This window comes from Miniopterus natalensis, chromosome 1, assembly GCF_054644295.1.
Source record: "Miniopterus natalensis isolate mMinNat1 chromosome 1, mMinNat1.hap1, whole genome shotgun sequence".
In the NCBI taxonomy this organism is placed as follows: Eukaryota; Metazoa; Chordata; class Mammalia; order Chiroptera; family Miniopteridae; genus Miniopterus; species Miniopterus natalensis.
The window spans coordinates 59,536,263-59,554,209 of NC_142081.1; the positions used below are offsets into that span (position 1 = coordinate 59,536,263).

The following is a 17,947-nucleotide window of genomic DNA, read 5'->3' on the forward strand; positions in this document are numbered from 1 at the left end:
CTCTCCAAGGACCCAGGTTCAGGGCCCACAGAGATCTAGAGATAAAAGATGCTGGGCCCAAGGAATCAACATACTTTATTTGATACACTAAGTGCTAGGGCCCTTGAGCAGGTTTCAAGGCTCATCTTTAGATTCAGTCTGGTCTTTCCAGTCCAGGCTTTGCTGGTGGAGGGCTCCCGACTTCTGCCTTCCCTCTGGCTCCTCTGTTCATCATCTCCAATCTTTCCCCCTTCCAGGGACATCGAGGCTCAGGAAAGAGTGCACCCATGAGCAGTCTAGCCTGACATGCTCTCCCATCAGATGCCCCAAGGCTGGGCCCAGTGGTGGGTTCCCCAGCCTGTGTGACTGCCTGTAGGACTGCTTTCCCGGGAGGACCAGGGTTTTTCAGTGCTTTCGTCCTGCATGTGGAGGGTGGTAAGCAGATGTCCGGTGCTCTTTAAGTTCAAAGGCATCATGGCCTTCCCTGTGGAACAAAGAGATACAGGTCAGGAATCACAGGTAGCCCTTGGACACTCCCAGTCCCATAGAACATTCTACCTGCACCCACCGGAAGCAGCGGACACAGTAGAGGTCTCCGTCACAGTCATCGCAGCGCAGGGCAGCGTCCTCATTGCAGATGCAGCACCAGGGGAACTCCTCTACCTCAGTCTCAGGCCTGGTGGCCATAGCCTGGGCCTTCAGGGAGCAGAGAGGAATGGGGGGAGTAATGTACTTGATGGAGTACGGAAGGGAGGGCTGCTGCTGGAGCAGTTGGCCAGTCAGGAGGGAGGCTGATGTGAAGACGACCTAGGGGTCTGTGTCTGGGGCTTTTCTCACCTTAGGCTCTGCCCTGCAGGATTTGGCCTGGGGTTGGCGAGTTGGCTCTGCAGGGATGTTAAAGCCACTTGCCTCATCCAGGGCAGCTTCTTCAGTGAGCTGTAGACAGGGCAAAGAAGTGCAGCTCCCTGCTCATGGCCCAGGTCCTCCCCCACACCCCTGAAGGTTCTGTGGCCTTAGCTTCTCAACCCATCTTCCTTTATCTGTTGCCTGTGGCTGCTAACACCCCATGTCAAGGGGTCAGGGGGTAGGTCTGGGTCATAGGGAAAGTGGGGCCCCAGCCAGAACAGCAGAGTGACTGGCCATCCAGTCCCAGAGTGGAGGCAGGGTGAATGGAGCCAGGTGGGTGGTGGGCAATGAGGTAGAGACAGGACAAAGGGTGGTCAGGTGGGTAAGGCAGGCCCACCTGTTGCAGGACTCTCTGGATGGCTGTCTCCTCATCCTCGTCGTCATCACTATCTGGGAGGTGATAGTCTTGGAGGGTCACTTGAAGAGGAAGAGAGGTAGAAGCAGGGGAGGAGTGAGGCAGAGAGAGTTCACCTAAGTGGCTGTACTCTTGACCTGAGGAGCTGGTTTGGTTTCCAGTGGCACTTGGTCCAGAGCTGAGCAGTCTCTGCAGTCATTCTGATGAGGCCCTCCCCCTCCCTGCTCCACCCTACAGGGCTGGGGACAGGAACAGAAGACTCTGCACCTAAAGGGACTGAGGGTCCCCTGCACCCTGACGGCTGCCACTTATTCCGCATCCAGTGCTTTGCTCCAGTACTTTCCTATGGCTCTGAGGAGAGCTTGATATACCCCTCGGCATAGAGACCCCCAGCACCTGATTGAGCCTGGCAGCCATTCTGCAGAGCTTGGACTGGGGGTGAGGGTTGGGGGCTGCTCCCCAGCTTCTACCTCTGTCAGGGTCCTGTCCCCGAAGCACAGCCAGGCGCTTGGCAAGGTCCAGGATCCGCTCCTGCCTTGTGTTCTCCTCCCGCAGCTCAACTGCTGCTTCAGCCAGCAGCCTGCTCTTCTCCCCATCCAGGGACCAGGTGGCCTGTCCCTTGGAATTAGCACTCTGGCCCCCTGGTCCACCCTGGTTGAGGTCATTCTGGACAGAGGCAGCTGGAAGGAGCGATGCTGTCAGGGAGACAGAGACATTCCAAGATCTCTCATCAGAAGCTACTGAGAGCATTTCTCAACTTTTTATAAAAACCCACTGATTATCAGCTATTTGTTCAATACTAGCTCCTGTGGTTTACATTACAAATGAGTATTTCCTCCACTTTTCCCAATGTAAAACACCAGTCATCTTAGAGGTTTTTTCAGCCACATCCATCCCCACCCATCTGATATTTTAACATGCTGTCCTTAGGGCAGGCATCTCAGAGTATGAGAATCACTGCCCCAAAGGATCAGGATATGGGGAGGCCAAGGTTCAGCAGTGTCTCTGCCTTACAGGCTGAATTAGCATTTTCAGGGAGCAGCACAGAGAGGACACGACAGAATCTGAGGTCTTACGTGTTTCTAGGCTAGAAGAATTTTGCCAGCGTGGGTGTGGCTTTAACATGTTCCCTTTAACTCAGCTTCAGACCAAGAGGTTTGAAAGCATACAGCTTTGGGTTCAAGTCCTAGCTGTTACTTAATAGCTGTGTGATCTTGATCAAGTTCCTTAAGCCCACCAGGCCTCAGTTTCCTCATTTATAAAATACAGATAATAATAGTATGTACCTCATAGGATTACTGAGGATGTTCAATGAGATTGTGTATCTAAAGCAGGGTTTCTCAATGTCGGTTTTACTGACATTTTGGGCAGGATAATTCTTTGCTGTGGGGCTGTCCTGTGCATTATATGATGTTTTAGCAGCATCCCTATCTTCTGCTCACTAGATTCCAGTGGTACATTCTGAGTTATGACAACTGAAAAGTCTCCAGACACTGTCAAATGGGCCCTGGAGGGGAAATTGTCCTTGGTTGAGAACCACTACTCTGAAGCCTTTGAGTAGCACAGTCCAATAGAATTTTTTATGATGATGAAAACATTCCATATCATGGTTTATATTTGTGCTGTCCAAGATGGTAGCCATGAGCCACAAGTGGCTATTGAGTACTTGAAATGTGGCTAGTACCACTGAGGGAACTGAGTTTTAAATTTTACTTAATTTTAATTAAATTTAAATTAATTTCCTCCTCCTTATCATCATCATTGCAAAGAACATTCACTAAGCACTTACTATGAGCCGGACAGGGTCCTAAGAGCTTCTTGGATTATCTCATTTACCCCTTGAAACTTCCCCACAAGGTAGGTTTTAACACACACACCTCCATTTTACAGGTGAGGAAAGTGAGACTTTCCCAGGGTCACAGAGCTAGTAAGTGGTAGGAGAAAGAATCATTGACTGGTTCGGAAGTCCACACATTATCCACTAGGCTTACACTGGCTGCCACAGAAGTAAACACTTAATAACTGGTAGCTCTTATAATGTTGACTATTCTCTGATTTATGTATATTCACCCCCCAGAAGGTAGCAGAGCCTCTCCCACCTGGGGAAAAAGGAGGGGCTCAGGTGAAGTTACCTGGGCTTTCTCGGTCCCAGCTCTCATCAATAGCCACTTCTGCTGTGAGCTGTGTCAGCAGATCCTGCGCCTGCTGGGCCTGGGTTCTGGTGTCTGATGGCTGATGCACCTGCTCAGAGGAGGGAACTTCAGTGGGGATCAGGATAGGGAAGAAGCCACACCATAAGGTCCAAAGCATTCTATGTCAGGGGTGAATGCTGAGGACTTTCCAAAGCTTAGGGAATGAGGAACTAATCCAGGGCCCATATAATTGAGTAGTCTGACAGTCCCCAACAAGACCGAGGGGCCACTCTTCCCTGCCCCATCCAATCCTGCTTGTCCCTGGTTCCTTGGCCTGGCAGCAGACCTGAGGATCAGGGGGTAGGAGTGAGAGGCTTGACAACTCCTACAGAGTACATAAGCATACATGTACTAAGCCATAGCACTCACCAACTTAGGAGTCTGAGAAGGTGGAACTCTGCCCTGCAGTGCAGCAAGCCGTGCCTCCATCTCCTGGGTAGAAGGGATGGAACCCTGGGGTTCACCCCTCAGTGCAGCTAGCCTGGCTTCTATCTCTGCCTGTGAGGGTACTGACTCTGCAATTGGCATGGGGAAACCTTGTAAGATTCAGAGGAATCCCAGCCCCAGGAGCCCCAGATAATGTCCTTTGGGCCACCCTGCCTGCCCCTACCCCCTACTCACTGGGCTTGTCCTCCTGGCGGAGCCGAGCTAGGCGCTCAGCAATGATTTGGTCTTGTTGGGTCAGTCCCTGGCTCTGGGGAGTGCTGGACTTCTGCTTGGCTTCCAAGGCTGCCACACGCCTGGCAGGATAAAGGCTCTTGAAGAAGGCAGAAAGGAGGGGTGAAGGCACCCACTCACTTTTACCCATTCAAATAATTTCTAGGCATCTAGGTAGGCCTCCAATGGACAATCTCCTGTGGCCCTCATGCATGTTGTCCTGCAGCTCAACCCAGCTGCCCAGCTGGAGGGTCCAACTGAAAGGAGAATGTCTATCAAGAACTTTTTCTAGGAAGAGGGCTAATGAGCTGCTTTCTGATCCCAAGAGGACAGTCAGGAGCTTGAGAGGAAGGTATTCTCCTGACTCTGTGTTCCTTTTTTCTAGAGGCTGGGAAGAGAGTCCTACCCTAGGGTTCCCTTGTCCTTTTCCCCATCCACATTTGTCTCTGTCCCTTCAGCACTTACTTCTTTTTTTTTTTTTATTGATTTCAGAGAGAGGAAAGGAGAGAGAGAGAGAGACAGAAACATCAATGAGTCATTGATTGGCTGCCTCCTGCACACCCCCGTTGGGATTGAGCCCACAGCCTGGGCATGTGCCCTAACTGGGAATCGAACCTTGATCTCCTGGATCATAAATTGATGTTCAACCACACGCTGGCCGAGCTCTTTTTTTTTTTTTTTTTTTTTAAAATCCTCACCTAAGGATATTTTTTCCATTGCTTTTCGGACAGAGTAGAAAAGGGGGGAGGAGAGAAAGAGAGAGAAACAGCGATGTGAGAGAGATACATCAATTGGTTGTTTCCTGCACGTGCCCCGACTGGGCTGGGGATTGAACCTGCAACTGAGGTACGTGCCAGGGACCATTCAGTTCACAGGTGAACACTCCAACCACTGAGCAAACAGGCTAGGTCAGCACTTACTTCTTATAGTTCTGAGGTGGTGACCACTTGGAGGCATTGGCAGGAGAAGATCCTCTATAGAAAAGAAATCTGGTTTCAGAAGTCCTGCCATCTCCCAGTCACTGCCCCCCCCCCACCCCAAACACTTCCTGGGCTGACCCCTGGCCACAGAGCACAGACTGCAAGGACTGGCCAGCTGTCTGCTGCTATGGTTGGCTGAATCCTTGCCCATGTAGGCTTCTTACCTGGTCAGGACCTCATGGCATGGCTTGCAGACTTTCTGTTGGGTGTTCCCAGCCCGGGGCACTGCTGCACTAAAGCTAAGACAGCTGGAACAGAAAGCCCGGCCACAGTTCTTACAGCCGTTCTACAAGAAACGTGAAGCAGGGTTATCCACCTCTCAACCACCCTTGCAGGCTCCTCCCTGGGACTTTCTGAGCACCCACACACAGAAGACACTGAAATTGTGATCAGCTGCTGGGAAGAGGATAAGGAGTGGGGCGCCTAAGGCCGGGGGAGACACAGGGTGGAGTAAAGTGATTCCTCAGTCTCCAGTCTTTTATTCAAATCAAGTAAAGCCTCATGCAAAATTTTCCGCTTTCTTTCTAACCAGTCTTCAATTCCCTGACAGTGGGGTGTAGAAGACAAATAGGCAAAGCGCCTAGGTCACTGACTGGTCAATAAAGGAGAATCAAGAGTGCAGAGCTCATTCGTTCTCTGCTCCAGCAGAGATGGAGGGGAGGCTTGGCTCAGGATGGGATAACAATAGACTCCACTTATTAAGCACTTACTGTGTGTCAGGCACTAAGCTCAGTATTTAACATTCATCGACTGATTTAATCCTCACAATTTCTACGCACTATTTTACTTACTCTTGATGTCCACCATTATTGTTCTTATTGTAGGTGGGGTCAGAGAGGTTACATGACTTGCCTCAACAAAGGTCACCACCCAGTGAATAGGACAACAGAGCTCAAATTTGAACCCTGACTCCCAAACCCAGGTTTCTAAGTGTTACACGGATCTGCCTCCCTACATGCTCTTCATTCATCCTATGTGGTTCCTGTCTCCCGGTTACGGCTGAAGACAAGAGAGACTTTGCCATGGTGCCCTGAGGGCAGGAGAAAGGTCGGTAACCTAACTCAAGAAACCCGGGCGGCAAGGGCGGGCTTCGCGATGGTGAAGGTTTCAGAGCAGAGAGAGTAACGGGACATGGTGTCATGGCGAGCAGTCGCACGGCTGCGGCTGCGGAGAAGCAGGGTTGAGGGGAGGAAACAGCCGGATCCTACACTCGGCTGATAGAAAAGTCTAGATTTCCAAAAACAACAGGAGCGCGCTTTACAGTTTATAGAGAACTTTTTCCTCCAGCACTTCACTGGACTCACAACACCAACCCTGCGGGCGAGCGAGTGCTAGCCCCATTTTACAGAAATGAAAACTAAGGCTTAGTGTCTTAATCAAAACCATACTGCTGGAAAGAGGCCATAAAACCAGTCTATGGGCTGCTAGTCCAGTGTTTTCCCCCCGACTCTGTGTCCTCCCTGGCCCTCTAGCCCAGGTGGGGAGAAGACTCACCTCCTTCTTGAAAAGGGTGAACTTGACAGCGCAGCCGTAGCACCTACTCTCCATCCCGGTTCCCGGTGTGGTGCGGCAGGGTCCGCAGAACTGAGATCCCGCCGGCCCAGTCCCGGGCCCCCAGGACCTTCACCCAGCTCCGCCCCTCTCCCCCACGCCCACTCTCGCGGGCCAGCTACAGCCTCCCGCAGGGAAATCGCGACCGGCCACCATAGTAGAGAGCGCAGCGGCCGGCGCGGGGGCTGCCGGGAGTCATAGTTCATTTACGACGGCCCGCTTCCCCCAGAGGCAGTCAAGCTGGACCCAGAACACGACACTTCCCAGAGTGCTAAGCGCCAAATGGCAGGCACGAGGCCTGCAGTCCCCGGGAATCCGCACGCACGCTTAGATTCTTGGGAGTTGTAGTACGAATCCAGTCAGGGTTAGAACCATGTCGGTGACCAAGGAGCTCTTACAGATGGACTTGTACGCGCTGCTAGGTATTGAGGAGAAGGCGGCGGACAAAGAGGTGAGAATGGTGGCGAGGAGTACAGGTCCCGAGAGGTCTGGCGCCCTTCCTGTCTTGGCGCCTAGGCTGGCTGGCACTCGCTTTCCAGGCTCGATTGGGCCCTGGGCCAGTAGTGACGGCCTCAGAAGGTGGGATCCCTCAACCATTTTAGGGTGGTCTGAGAGCCTCACGAGGAAGAAGGGATCACAGAAGAAAGGCTCCTTGTGCGGGGTACTCTGTTCTCCCTCTAGCCCTTGTCTAGTGGAGGCGGCGGCGAGAGCCTGAGAGAGAACGCTAGCCTCCACCCTGCGCCTGCGCAGGGTCAGCCTCTAATTCCGTTTGTGTTCTGACTGTGGCTGGAGATACTTCAGTCTCTCCTGAAGGCTGATTTAACTCCACTTAGAGCTTAGGACGAAAGAAAAGCCAGGCCTCAAGGCTCCTCCACTCCCTTTGCACCCCCTCCTTGACATTGAGACCTATGACTGCCGTGTTTTCTTTTCTACCCCAACCCATTGACTCTTTTCAAATAGCAGATGCTTAGGTCGTGTCCTTTCAACATGTGCTAGTGGGCCCAAAGCAGGAGGCTCAGAAGGGTAAGGCAGATGGCCTGATGTTCCAAATGAAGGTGTTGATAAAGGTGCCAGGGAGTAGGACACTGCTGTAGATAAGATTTCTGTTATCTAACCCTGGATCATGGTTGGTAGTTGTAGCAATGCAGGAAGGGGAAGCAGATAATAAGTCAGATGAAAATTAATGCCTGCCCTGGCCGGGTACCTCAGTTGGTTAGAGCGTCATCCGGATATGCCAAAGCTGCCGGCTGATCAGGGCACATACAGGAATCAACCAATGAATGCATAAATAAGTGGAACAACAAATTTATGTCCCTCCCCCCTTTCTCCTTCCCTCCCCTTCCCTCTCTGTTTCTTTCTCTAAAAATCAATAAATTAAAATAAAATTAATGGCTATGAATAACTCTATATTTCCAGGCTGCCCTGCTCATTAAATGATTGAACTTATAAGAGGAAGCTCTAGAGCAGAAAAGCAGGGAGACCCATAGGGCCATTGAGGAGAGATGCTGTCAACCTGCACAGAACTGTCCCCTGCAGCCACAGCTGAAATGAGAAGTGGGCCATGTGGATGTGCAACATGTGTTGCACCTGTTTGATAAGTCTTAAAATTTCAGTATTAGTAATGCCTAGCACCTATATAATAACACAGTGTGCTGAGCACTATTCTAAGTGCTCTACATTTATAAATTGTTTAACTTGTACTTCATTAATAGTGAGAAACTACCTTAGACATTTCAAACCAGATCTAGCTAATGTGTTGGAACCCTGAAGTTGAGAACGTTTGAGGAAAGTAATTGGGAGCTGTTGATGTATATATTACTCAGAGAAGTGACATAATCAGAATTTAAAATATTAAACATCAGTGTGTAGAATGGACACAAGTGTGTGTGGGGGTTGGGCTGTTGTCTAGCCAAAAACCAAGGTCTAAGCAGACCAGTGTGGTTGGGATCCAGTTTTCACTCAGATGAGATAAGGGATATGTGAGAAGGCTCTTTTATGCATCAATGTCTCTGGATCTATTTAGTTCATCAGATTCTTTTGTTCATTAGCTTCTTCCTAAAGAAGACCCTTCAATTTTTCCTGTAGTGCTGGTCTGGTGGTGATGAACTCAGCTTTTTCTTATCTGTGAAGCTCTTTATTTGACCTTCAATTCTAAGTGATAGCTTTGCTGGGTAGAGCAGTCTTGGTTGTAGTTCCATGTTTTTCATCACTTTGAATATTTCTTGCCATTCCCTTCTGGCCTGCAAAGTTTCTGTTGAGAAATCAGCTGACAGTTGTATGGATGCTCCCTTATAGGTAACTAACTGCTTTTCTCTTGCTGCTTTTAGGATTCTCTCTTTGTCTTTAACCTTTGGCATTTTAATTATGATGTGTCTTGCTGTGGGCCTCTTTGGGTTCCTCTTGTTTGGGACCCTCTGTGCTTCCTGGACTTGTAAGTTTTTTTCTTTCCCCAGGTAGGGGAAGTTTTCTGTAATTATTTTTTCAAATAGGTTTTCAATTTCTTGGTCTCTTTCTTCCCCTTCTGGCACCCCAATAAGACAAAAGTTGGGCTCTTGAAGTTGTCCCAGAGGCTCCTTATACTATTTTCATATTTCTGGATTCTTTTTTCTTTTTGCTCTTCTGGTTGGGTGTTTTTTGTTTCCTCATGTTCCAAATTGCTGATTTGATTCTCAGCATCCTCTACTCTACTATTGATTCCATGTAAATTATTCTTCATTTCTGTTCCTGTAGCCTTCATTTCAAATTGGTACTTTATTATGTTATCGATTTTCTCAGTTATTTCCCTAATAGTCTGCTTAAATATCCTTATAAACAAAATTCGGAACTCTGTATCTGTTAGCTTGCTTGGATTTATTTCATTTAGTTCCTCTTCTAGAGATTTCTTCTGTTCTTTCCTTTGTGACATGTTTCTTTGCCTCCACATTTTGGCTGCTTCCAGGTGTTTGTTTTTATGTATTAGGTAGAGCTGCTATGTCTCCTGGAATTTGTAGAGTGGCTTTGTGGAGTAGGTGTCCTGTAGGGTCCAGTGGCTCAGCCTCCCCAGTCACCTGAGCTGGGCCTTCTAGGTGCTCCCCTGTGTGGGCTGTGTGCTCTCTCCTGTTTTAGTTGTGCCTTGGTTACTGTTGGCATCCCTGGGAGGAACTGACTCCCAGGCCAATCAGCTGTGAGGACCAGCTGCAACTACAGCCAAAGAATTGCTGTGCTGGAGAACCCCTATGAAGCAGGATTTACTTCAGTGGAGCTTTGGTGTTCACCAAGTGCCTCCCTTGAGTGTCACTCGTGGATGTGGTAGGGTTGTAATCCAGCGTGGTCGAGTCTGACCACCAGGTGCACTGTCTCTTGGGCCTCCGGGGCGGTGCAAAGTCAGCCTCTGCCAGTGCCTTGCCCAGGGCCACCCAGCATGAGCTACACAGCAAACTGTAGTTGGCTGCTACTTGTGCTGGGCTTGGCGTTGTCCAGGAGAGGCCAAGCTATGATCCAATGCAGGCTGCCGCTAGTGCCAGGCCTTGGGCCACCTATCAAGCCGTATGGGGCATGCTGCTGCTTATTTGAGAGATTTTAGGAAAGTCCTAAGCATGGGGCTGGAGAGGCCACTTGCACAGAAAAGCCCCTGGAAATGGCCTGGGATGAGCTGCAGGTGGGGAGGGGCAGGGCCTCTGGAAATCACGGGGCGGGGCCAAAGGTGTGAGTCAGGTGCTGGCGATTCAAATATGGCACCTGCTGGCTGTTTTCGGGGAGGATTCACCAAAGGAGCAGTGGCCTCTGCCAGCTCTTCTGCCTGGGAGAAAGCTGCCCCTCCAGCTCTTGCCCCAACTTCAGGCAGGTTAGTTGCTTCCCAAGTGTCCCAGGTTCCTTTCAAGCTGCTGCCCGGCGCTGGGCTCAGAGGGAGCACGTCTGAGTGAGTCCGTACCCCGGCCCTTTAAGAGGAAAGCCTGGGCTCCTGCAGCCTCCGTGACCCTCAGAGACAGTTCCCTCTGGTTTCACAGCCCAGAGTTGTGGGGACATCTCTTCCTGGCCCTGGAGCCCTGGGCTGAGGGACCTGCTGTGGGGCTGGGACCCCTCACTCCTCCGGGAAACCCCCCTGCCGAGATTCCCTCTCGGGTTTACCCCGCAGCACTGGGTGTGGGCCAGCGGCGAGTCTCCAATTCAGCCCCTATCCTCCGGCGTCTCCCCCCTCCTACCGGTCTCGGTGCTTCTTCAGTTCCCTGGTTGTAGGGTTTCTGTTCACCCAGATTTCAGGAGGTTCTGAGTGATGGTGGTTCTGTATTTTAGTTGTAATTTTGATGTGGTTGTGGGAGGCGGCGGGTGCAGCTGTTACCTACACTGCCATCTTGTTTCTCCAAACGAGAAGGCTCTTTTAAAGGGTAACAGGAGCTTTTAGTAGGGGAGGCACAACAGTAATAATGAGGGGGAACTCAGTAAGTTCCTTAAGAGGAACACAGACAAAGTGCTGTGGATGTTTAGAATAGGCTGAGGTTACTTCTAGTTCAGGAGAAGGGGTGGGGCAGCGTTGGGATGTTTGGAGTTATGGAGGAAGGATATTCCAAGAAAGGGGATAATGTGTGTAGTCCAATTTGTCTGGATCATAGGCCAAGAAGAAAGAAAGGGTAAAAGAAGATAAGCCTTGAAAAGTAGATTGGGGCCTTTGGATGTACTGACTAGCTTCATTTCATGGTAATAGATACTTTTTGGCAGAGAACAAGGCAGACCTAGGCCCTATGTCCCCTCTCCTTGGTTCAAGGCCTGTCATATTCTCTAGGGGTACCTGGAGGACCAACAGATATTTAATGTATGTACAAGAAAGACCTCCTAAACTTTGGTTGTCTTGTCAGATAGTCTAGTAGGAGTTGCTAATTCGGGGTCCACAGAAAGGTGCCAAGAACTGAATAAACCCCAGAAATCATGTGTAATGTTTTTGTGTATTCATTTTTGAGGAGAAGAGGTAATTCTTATCCAAAAAAGGTTAAAGAAACCTTGACCTAGGACAACCTCCTGTGTTTCTGAAATTCAGAGACAGTAGTTAATGACAGAATTGGGACTAAAACCCAAGTCCCCTAGATACCAAGTCTAGGTCAGCGCTCCTTCCACTGTGTCACTCTGACCCTGTCCAGGACCGTATAGTTCAGTGGTAGTGATGAGCACCAACATCAAATTTAGTTTTTATTCATACTACTTCTCTGAATCCCAATTCTATATATCCATCTTCATATTCGATCTCTCCATTTGGATGCTTTACAGGGGTCTCAATCTTACTACATCCAAAATTGAACTTTTAAAAAAATATATGTCTTGCCCGGCTGGGCGTGGCTCAGCGGTTGAGCGTCAACCTGGGATCCAGGCAATCAGGGTTCGATTCCCGGTCAGGGCACATGCCCAGGTTGCGGGCTTGATCAATGACTCTCTCATCATTGATGTTTCTATCTCTCTCCCTCTCCTTTCCTCTCTCTGAAATCAGTAAAGATATATTTAAAAAAAGAATAATAATTAAAAAAATAATAATAAAAAAAAATATGTCTTTATTGATTTCAGAGAGAGGAAGGGAGAGGGAGAGAGAGAGATAGAAACATCAGTGATGCGAGTCATTGATTTGCTGCCTCCTGCACGCCCCCAACTGGGGACTGAGCCAGCAACCGGGGCATGTGCCCTCACTAGGAATTGAACGGCAATCTGGATCATAGGCTGATGCTCAACTGCCGAGCACGCCGGCCGGGCCAAAATTGAACTCTTGAACATCTCTTTCTAAACCTGTTCCTTCCTTGTACTTATCTGTCTCAGTACATGGCACCACTATCCATCCACTCAAGCTAGGAACCTGGAATCATTCTTGATACCTCCCTATCCTCTTAGTCCTGCCATCTAGTCCATCACTATGTCTTAATGAGTCAACCTCCCAAATAATTCTCAAACCTGTTCACTTATCTCCATCTCCACCCCTACTCTGTACAAACCCCCATCAACTTCCACTGAACTGTTAGAGTAGCCTGTCAACTTGTCTCCCTGCTTCCAATCTATTCTGATCTGTGGCACTCCTCCAATCCATTCTCCTCACAGGAAATGGAATGATTTTGGTACTCCCTTAAAACCCTATTGCACTTTTAATAAAATACTCAATAGAATTTCTTACCTTCCATACATGCTGTTCCCTCTGCCAGAAATGTTCTCTCTCCCCTTCTTTTAGCCTGGATTACTTTTTCTTTTCCTTCAGAACTCAGCTTCAATGGCACTTCCTCAGAGAGTCCTTGCCCATTATTCTTTCATAGCAACTCATCCTCTGCTTTTCTAGCACTTGTTTCATTTTACAGCTATTAATTCATTTGTGTGTTTATTTGTGTCATGCCTTATTCCCCTCTATACTCAGCTGTAAGGAGCATATCTGGCCCATTTATTTCTGTAGCAGCCCCTTACCTGATGATTGGCACAGAGTAGGCTCTGTAAATTTTCTTGATCTCATTGTAACCCATTCCTTGTTTAGTAACATGTTTTTTAGCCTTTGTGACTTTGTGTGTTTTTCAGGTTTTTTCTTGTGATTGATTTCTAGTTTCATACCATTATGGTCAGAGAAGATGCTTAATATGATTTCAATCTTCTTAAATTTATTGAGACTTGTTTTGTGTCCTAACATGTGGTCTGTGCGAAAAAGTTTTTCATGTGCACTTGAAAAGAATGTATATTCTGCTGCTTTTGGGTGAAATGCTCTGAAGATATCAATTAAATTCATCTGATCTAGTGTGTCATTTAAGGCCACTCTTTCCTTGTTGATTATCAGCCTTGAAAATCTATCCATTGATATCAATGTGGTGTTAAAATCCCCAACAATGACTCTATTACTGTCAATCTCTCCCTTTATGTCCATCAAGATTTGCTTTACATATTTAGGTGCTCCTATGTTGGGTGCATAAATGTTTACAAGGGTTATATCCTCTGGTTAAGTTACTCCCTTTATCATTATGTAGTGTCCTTCTTTGTCTTTCACTATAGCTTTTGTTTTAAAGTCTATTTTTTCATATATAAGCATTGCTACCCCAGTTTTTTTCTCTTTCCATTGCATGAAGTGTCTTTTTCCATGCCTTTTCCTTTAGTTTGTATGTATTTTTGGTTCTGAGGTGGGTTTCTTATAGATAGTATATCTATATCTATATCTATCTATCTATCTATCTATCTATCTATCTATCTATCTATCTATCTATCTATCTATCTATGGGTCTTCTTTTCTTATCCATTCAGTTACCCTATGTCTTTTGATTGGAGGATTTAAACCATTTACATTTAAAGTGATTATTGATAGGTACATATTTATTGCCATTTTAATCTTTTAGCTATGTTCCTCTGTTTTTGTTTGTTTTTCTTCTTAAAGTTGGCCTTTTAAGATTTCTTATAATACTGGTTTGATGGTAACAAACTCCTTTAGATTTTTCTTGTCTTGGAAACTCTTTATTTCTCCTTCAATTTTAAATGATAGCCGTGCTGGATAAAGTAGTCTTGGTTGTAGGTTTTTGCTTTTCATCACTTTGAATATTTCATACCAATCCCTTCTGGCCTGAAATGTTTCATTTAGAAATCAGCTGTCAGTCTTATGGGAGCTCCCTTGTAGGTAACTAACTGTCTTTTGCTTGCTGCTTTTAAGATTCTCTCTTTGTCCTTTTTTTTTTTTTTTTAATTTTATTATTGTTTAAAATATTACAGATGTCCCTTTTTCTCCCCAATGACCCATTCCACCCCATTCCTTCCCCCTCCCCAGTCCCTCTCCCCACCATTGTCCATGTCCTTGGGTTGTATATATATATACACATAAATTCTTTGGTTACTCTCTCCCCTTCCACCCACCCGCCCTCCTCCCTCCCTCTGTCATTCATGAATCTCATCTATGCTTCCATGTCATTGAATCTATTCTCTTCATCAGTTTATTAAGTTCTTTAGATTCCTCGTATAAGCGAGATCATGTGATATTTGTCTTTCGCTGCCTGGCTTATTTCACTTAGCATAATATTCTCCAGGCCCATCCATGCTGTCCCAAAGGGTATGAGATTCTTCTTCTTTACAGCTGTGTAGTATTCCATGGTGTAAATGTCCCACATTTTTATCCACTCATCTGCTGATGGGCACTTGGGCTGTTTCCAGATCTTAGCTATTATAAACTGTGCTGCTATGAACATCAGGGTACATATATCCTTTCTGATGAATGTTTCAGGATTCTTAGGATACATTCCTAGGAGTGGAATCACTGGGTCAAACGGCAGCTTCATTTTTAATTTTTTGAGGAAACTCCATACTGTTTTCCATAGTGGTTGCACCAGTCTGCATTCCCACCAGCAGTGTACTAGGTTTCCCCTTTCTCCACACCCTCGCCAGCACATGTCGTTTGTTGATTTGTGATGGCAGCCATTCTGACAGGTGTGAAGTGATACCTCGTTGTGGTTTTAACCTTTGCCATTTTAATTTTGATGCATGTGGGTGTGGGCCTCTTTGGGTTCATCTTGTTTGGGACTCTTTGTGCTTTCTGGACTTGTGTGTCTTTTTCCTTCGCCAGGTTAGGGAAGTTTTCAGTTATGATTACTTAATCATATTAAGTATTTCAGTTAATAACCTTCAAATAGGTTCTTAATCCCTTGCTCTCTCTCTCTCTCCTCCTTCTGTTACCCCTGTGATGCAAATGTTGTTATGCTTCATGTTGTCACAAAGGTCCCTTAAACTATGCTCATTTTTAAAATTCTTCTTTTCTTTGGCCTCCCTGATTGGGTGTTTTGTGTTACCTTGTCTTCCAAATAGCTGATTCATTCCTCTGCTTTGTCCAACCCACTGTTTATTCCTTCCAGTATATTCTTAATTTCAGATATTGTATTCTTCATTTCTTACTGTTCCTTTTTTATGCTGTTGTAGTTCTAAGTTTCTTGTAGTTCTCACTAAGTTTCTTGAGCATCCTTGTAACCTTTTTTTTGGAACTCTATATTTGATAATTTGCTTGCCTCCATTTCATTTAGCTCTTTTTTTCTGGAGATTTCTCCTGTTCTTCCATTTGGGGCATGTTTCTTTGTCTCCCCATTTTGGCTGCCTGTTTCTGTTTGTTTCTATGTATTAGGAAGATCTGCTATCACTCCCAGTCTTGGTAGAGGTGTCCTGTGGGACCCAGTGGCACTGTCTTCTTGATCACCTGATCTGGATGCTCTGTGAATGTCCCTTGTGTGGGTTATGTGGGCCCTCCTGTTATAATTGAAACTTGGTTGCTATTAGCCCATTTATGCGTGGGCTCAACCCTCAGACTGGCTGGCTGACTGACTGTGAGGATCAACCCCGACCTCTACAGGTGCCAGCCATGTGAAGTAGAATTTGCCTCGGCAAGGTCTGGTGCCTGCCAAGATCTCCCTTTGTAAATGCCACTTGTGAAGCTAATTGGATCCTGCTCTGATGTTGTCTGAAGCTGGCCTCTGGGTGTGTTGGTTTGGGGGCCTCTTGGGAGGAACTGTGGTAGATAGGCAGGTATCTTTGACAATGAACACTCATGGTGGAGGTGAATATGATTTTGATATCTTTGCAGAGGAGATGTAACAGAGAAGGCTCTAAGAGGAGGCTATTTTGAAGACTATATTGCTAGGTATTCAACATAAATTTTCAGGTATAATAAATCTTGGTCCCTTGTTGTATAAATATAATCAAGAATTCTGCAGTTAGCCCAGCTGGTGTGGCTCAGTGATTGAGCATTGACCCATGCACCAAGAAGTCTCCAGTTTGATTCCTGGTCAAGGCACATGCCCAGGTTGTGGGCTGGATCCCCAGTGGGGGACATGTAGGAGGCAGCCGATCGATATTTAGGTTTCTCTCTCATCAGTGTTTCTATTTCTCTCTCCCTCTCCCGTCCTCTGAAATCAATAAAAACATATTTTAAAAAAAGAATTTTGCAGATAGATTTTCTTCTAAAGTCAAATAATTAAAATCCTTGTTACTGACAATCTCTCTGCTGGAAGTCCCCACCCTAATTTTTTTTTAAAAAATATATCTTTATTGATTTCAGAGAGAGGAAAGGAGAGGGAGAGAGAGATAGAAACATCAATGATGAGAGAGTTATTGATTGAGCCCGCAACCCGGGCATGTGCCCTGACTGGGAATCAAACCCCGATCACCTGGATCCCAGGTCAACGCTCAACTGCTGAGCCATGCCCGGCCGGGTCCCACCCTGATTCTTGAAATCAGCATGCTGTGTGCCCAGTCCCAGGGCAGGCACACACACACACTTTATTAAATCACACTTTGTAGTGTTCCCCCTGCTACCTTTTGTTTTGTTTTTTCCTTTCTCCATGAGTATTTTAGAGGAGGGTAGAAACATTTCCCACAAACACCATTTGATTCCAAAAACTTTTAAGTGACTACCATGTGCCCATCCCACAGCCTGGTGCTAGGGATACAAATGTGAAGAGAGCAGTCCCTGTAGGGTTACCCCAGCTTGTGTGTTTCCAGTTTCCCTGTCTCTTGCTCCTGTGGCTCATCATTTTGAAATGCAGAGGTTAAAGTTGATAATTCTAGAAGATGATATTTTTTAACCAGATGATGATTTCCTAGAGAAGGTCACTGGCATAGAAAATAACAGTGCTTATAACTAATCCTAACAAGTAAGATCAAGAATTGTTGCTTTTTACATCAACTGTATGTTGAGAATGGATAGAAATCATAAGCAATGTTGGCAATTGTAAATGTGTCTTTATAATAGCCATTGTACTTACCACCAGTGATAGTTAAGAAAGTAGACTTTGGCCCTAGCCAGTTTGGCTCAATGGTTAGAGCATCGGCCCATGGATTGATGGGTCCTGGGTTTGATTCTGGCCAAGGGCACGTACCTCTGTTGCAGGCTCAATCCCCAGCCCCAGTCAGTGCATGAGCGGGAGGCAACCAATTGATGTATCTCTCTCACACTGATGCTTCTCTCTCTCTCTCTCTCTCTCTCTCTCCCTCTCCCCCCCCCCCTTCTACTCTCTCTGGAAAGCAATGGAAAAAAATATCCTCAGGTGAGGATTAAAATAAATAAATAAATAAGTAATAAGAAGAAAGTAGACTTTGGAGTCAGACTGCTTGGATATTGGTCCCATAAATTACCTAGTTTGTGACCTTGAGGAAATATATATATATATATTTTTTCCACAGAATAAGCAGCTTTTATTGCAGTATTACAAAACACTTTCTATTTTGTCAATATTTTACAACACACTTAGCTTCAGGGGTTGGGAAGGAGAAAGTTGGAAACTAAAGGGGGAAATTTCAATGGACATTACTAAGAGAAAAACTGTCCCAGCCCTTCCACCCAAATAAAATTCCAAATGTCACTTAATTTCACTACCCAA

General features: G+C 46.6%; 2 protein-coding genes across 2 annotated transcripts in view; one reads left to right on the forward strand and one right to left on the reverse strand.

The window, feature by feature from the left end:
- Positions 1-57: 57 nt before the first annotated feature.
- ZFYVE19 (zinc finger FYVE-type containing 19) lies at positions 58-6,719 on the reverse strand. Its single transcript, XM_016220421.2, has 11 exons — positions 6,564-6,719; positions 5,234-5,355; positions 5,010-5,063; positions 4,054-4,172; positions 3,802-3,947; positions 3,373-3,481; positions 1,711-1,935; positions 1,223-1,302; positions 817-915; positions 548-675; positions 58-463 (listed from the first exon to the last, which is right to left on the reverse strand). The coding sequence occupies exons 1-11, from the start codon at positions 6,615-6,617 to the stop codon at positions 385-387; spliced, it is 1,215 nt and encodes a 404-aa protein (XP_016075907.2). The 5' UTR covers positions 6,618-6,719; the 3' UTR covers positions 58-384.
- A 259-nt stretch (positions 6,720-6,978) lies between these two features.
- The window catches only part of DNAJC17 (DnaJ heat shock protein family (Hsp40) member C17), a 37,563-nt gene continuing 26,594 nt past the window's right edge, over positions 6,979-17,947 (forward strand). Inside the window, exon 1 of the mRNA XM_016220423.2 lies at positions 6,979-7,071. Coding sequence (XP_016075909.1) covers positions 6,994-7,071 — 78 coding nt within the window. The 5' untranslated portion in view covers positions 6,979-6,993. The remainder of the gene's footprint in view (positions 7,072-17,947) is intronic.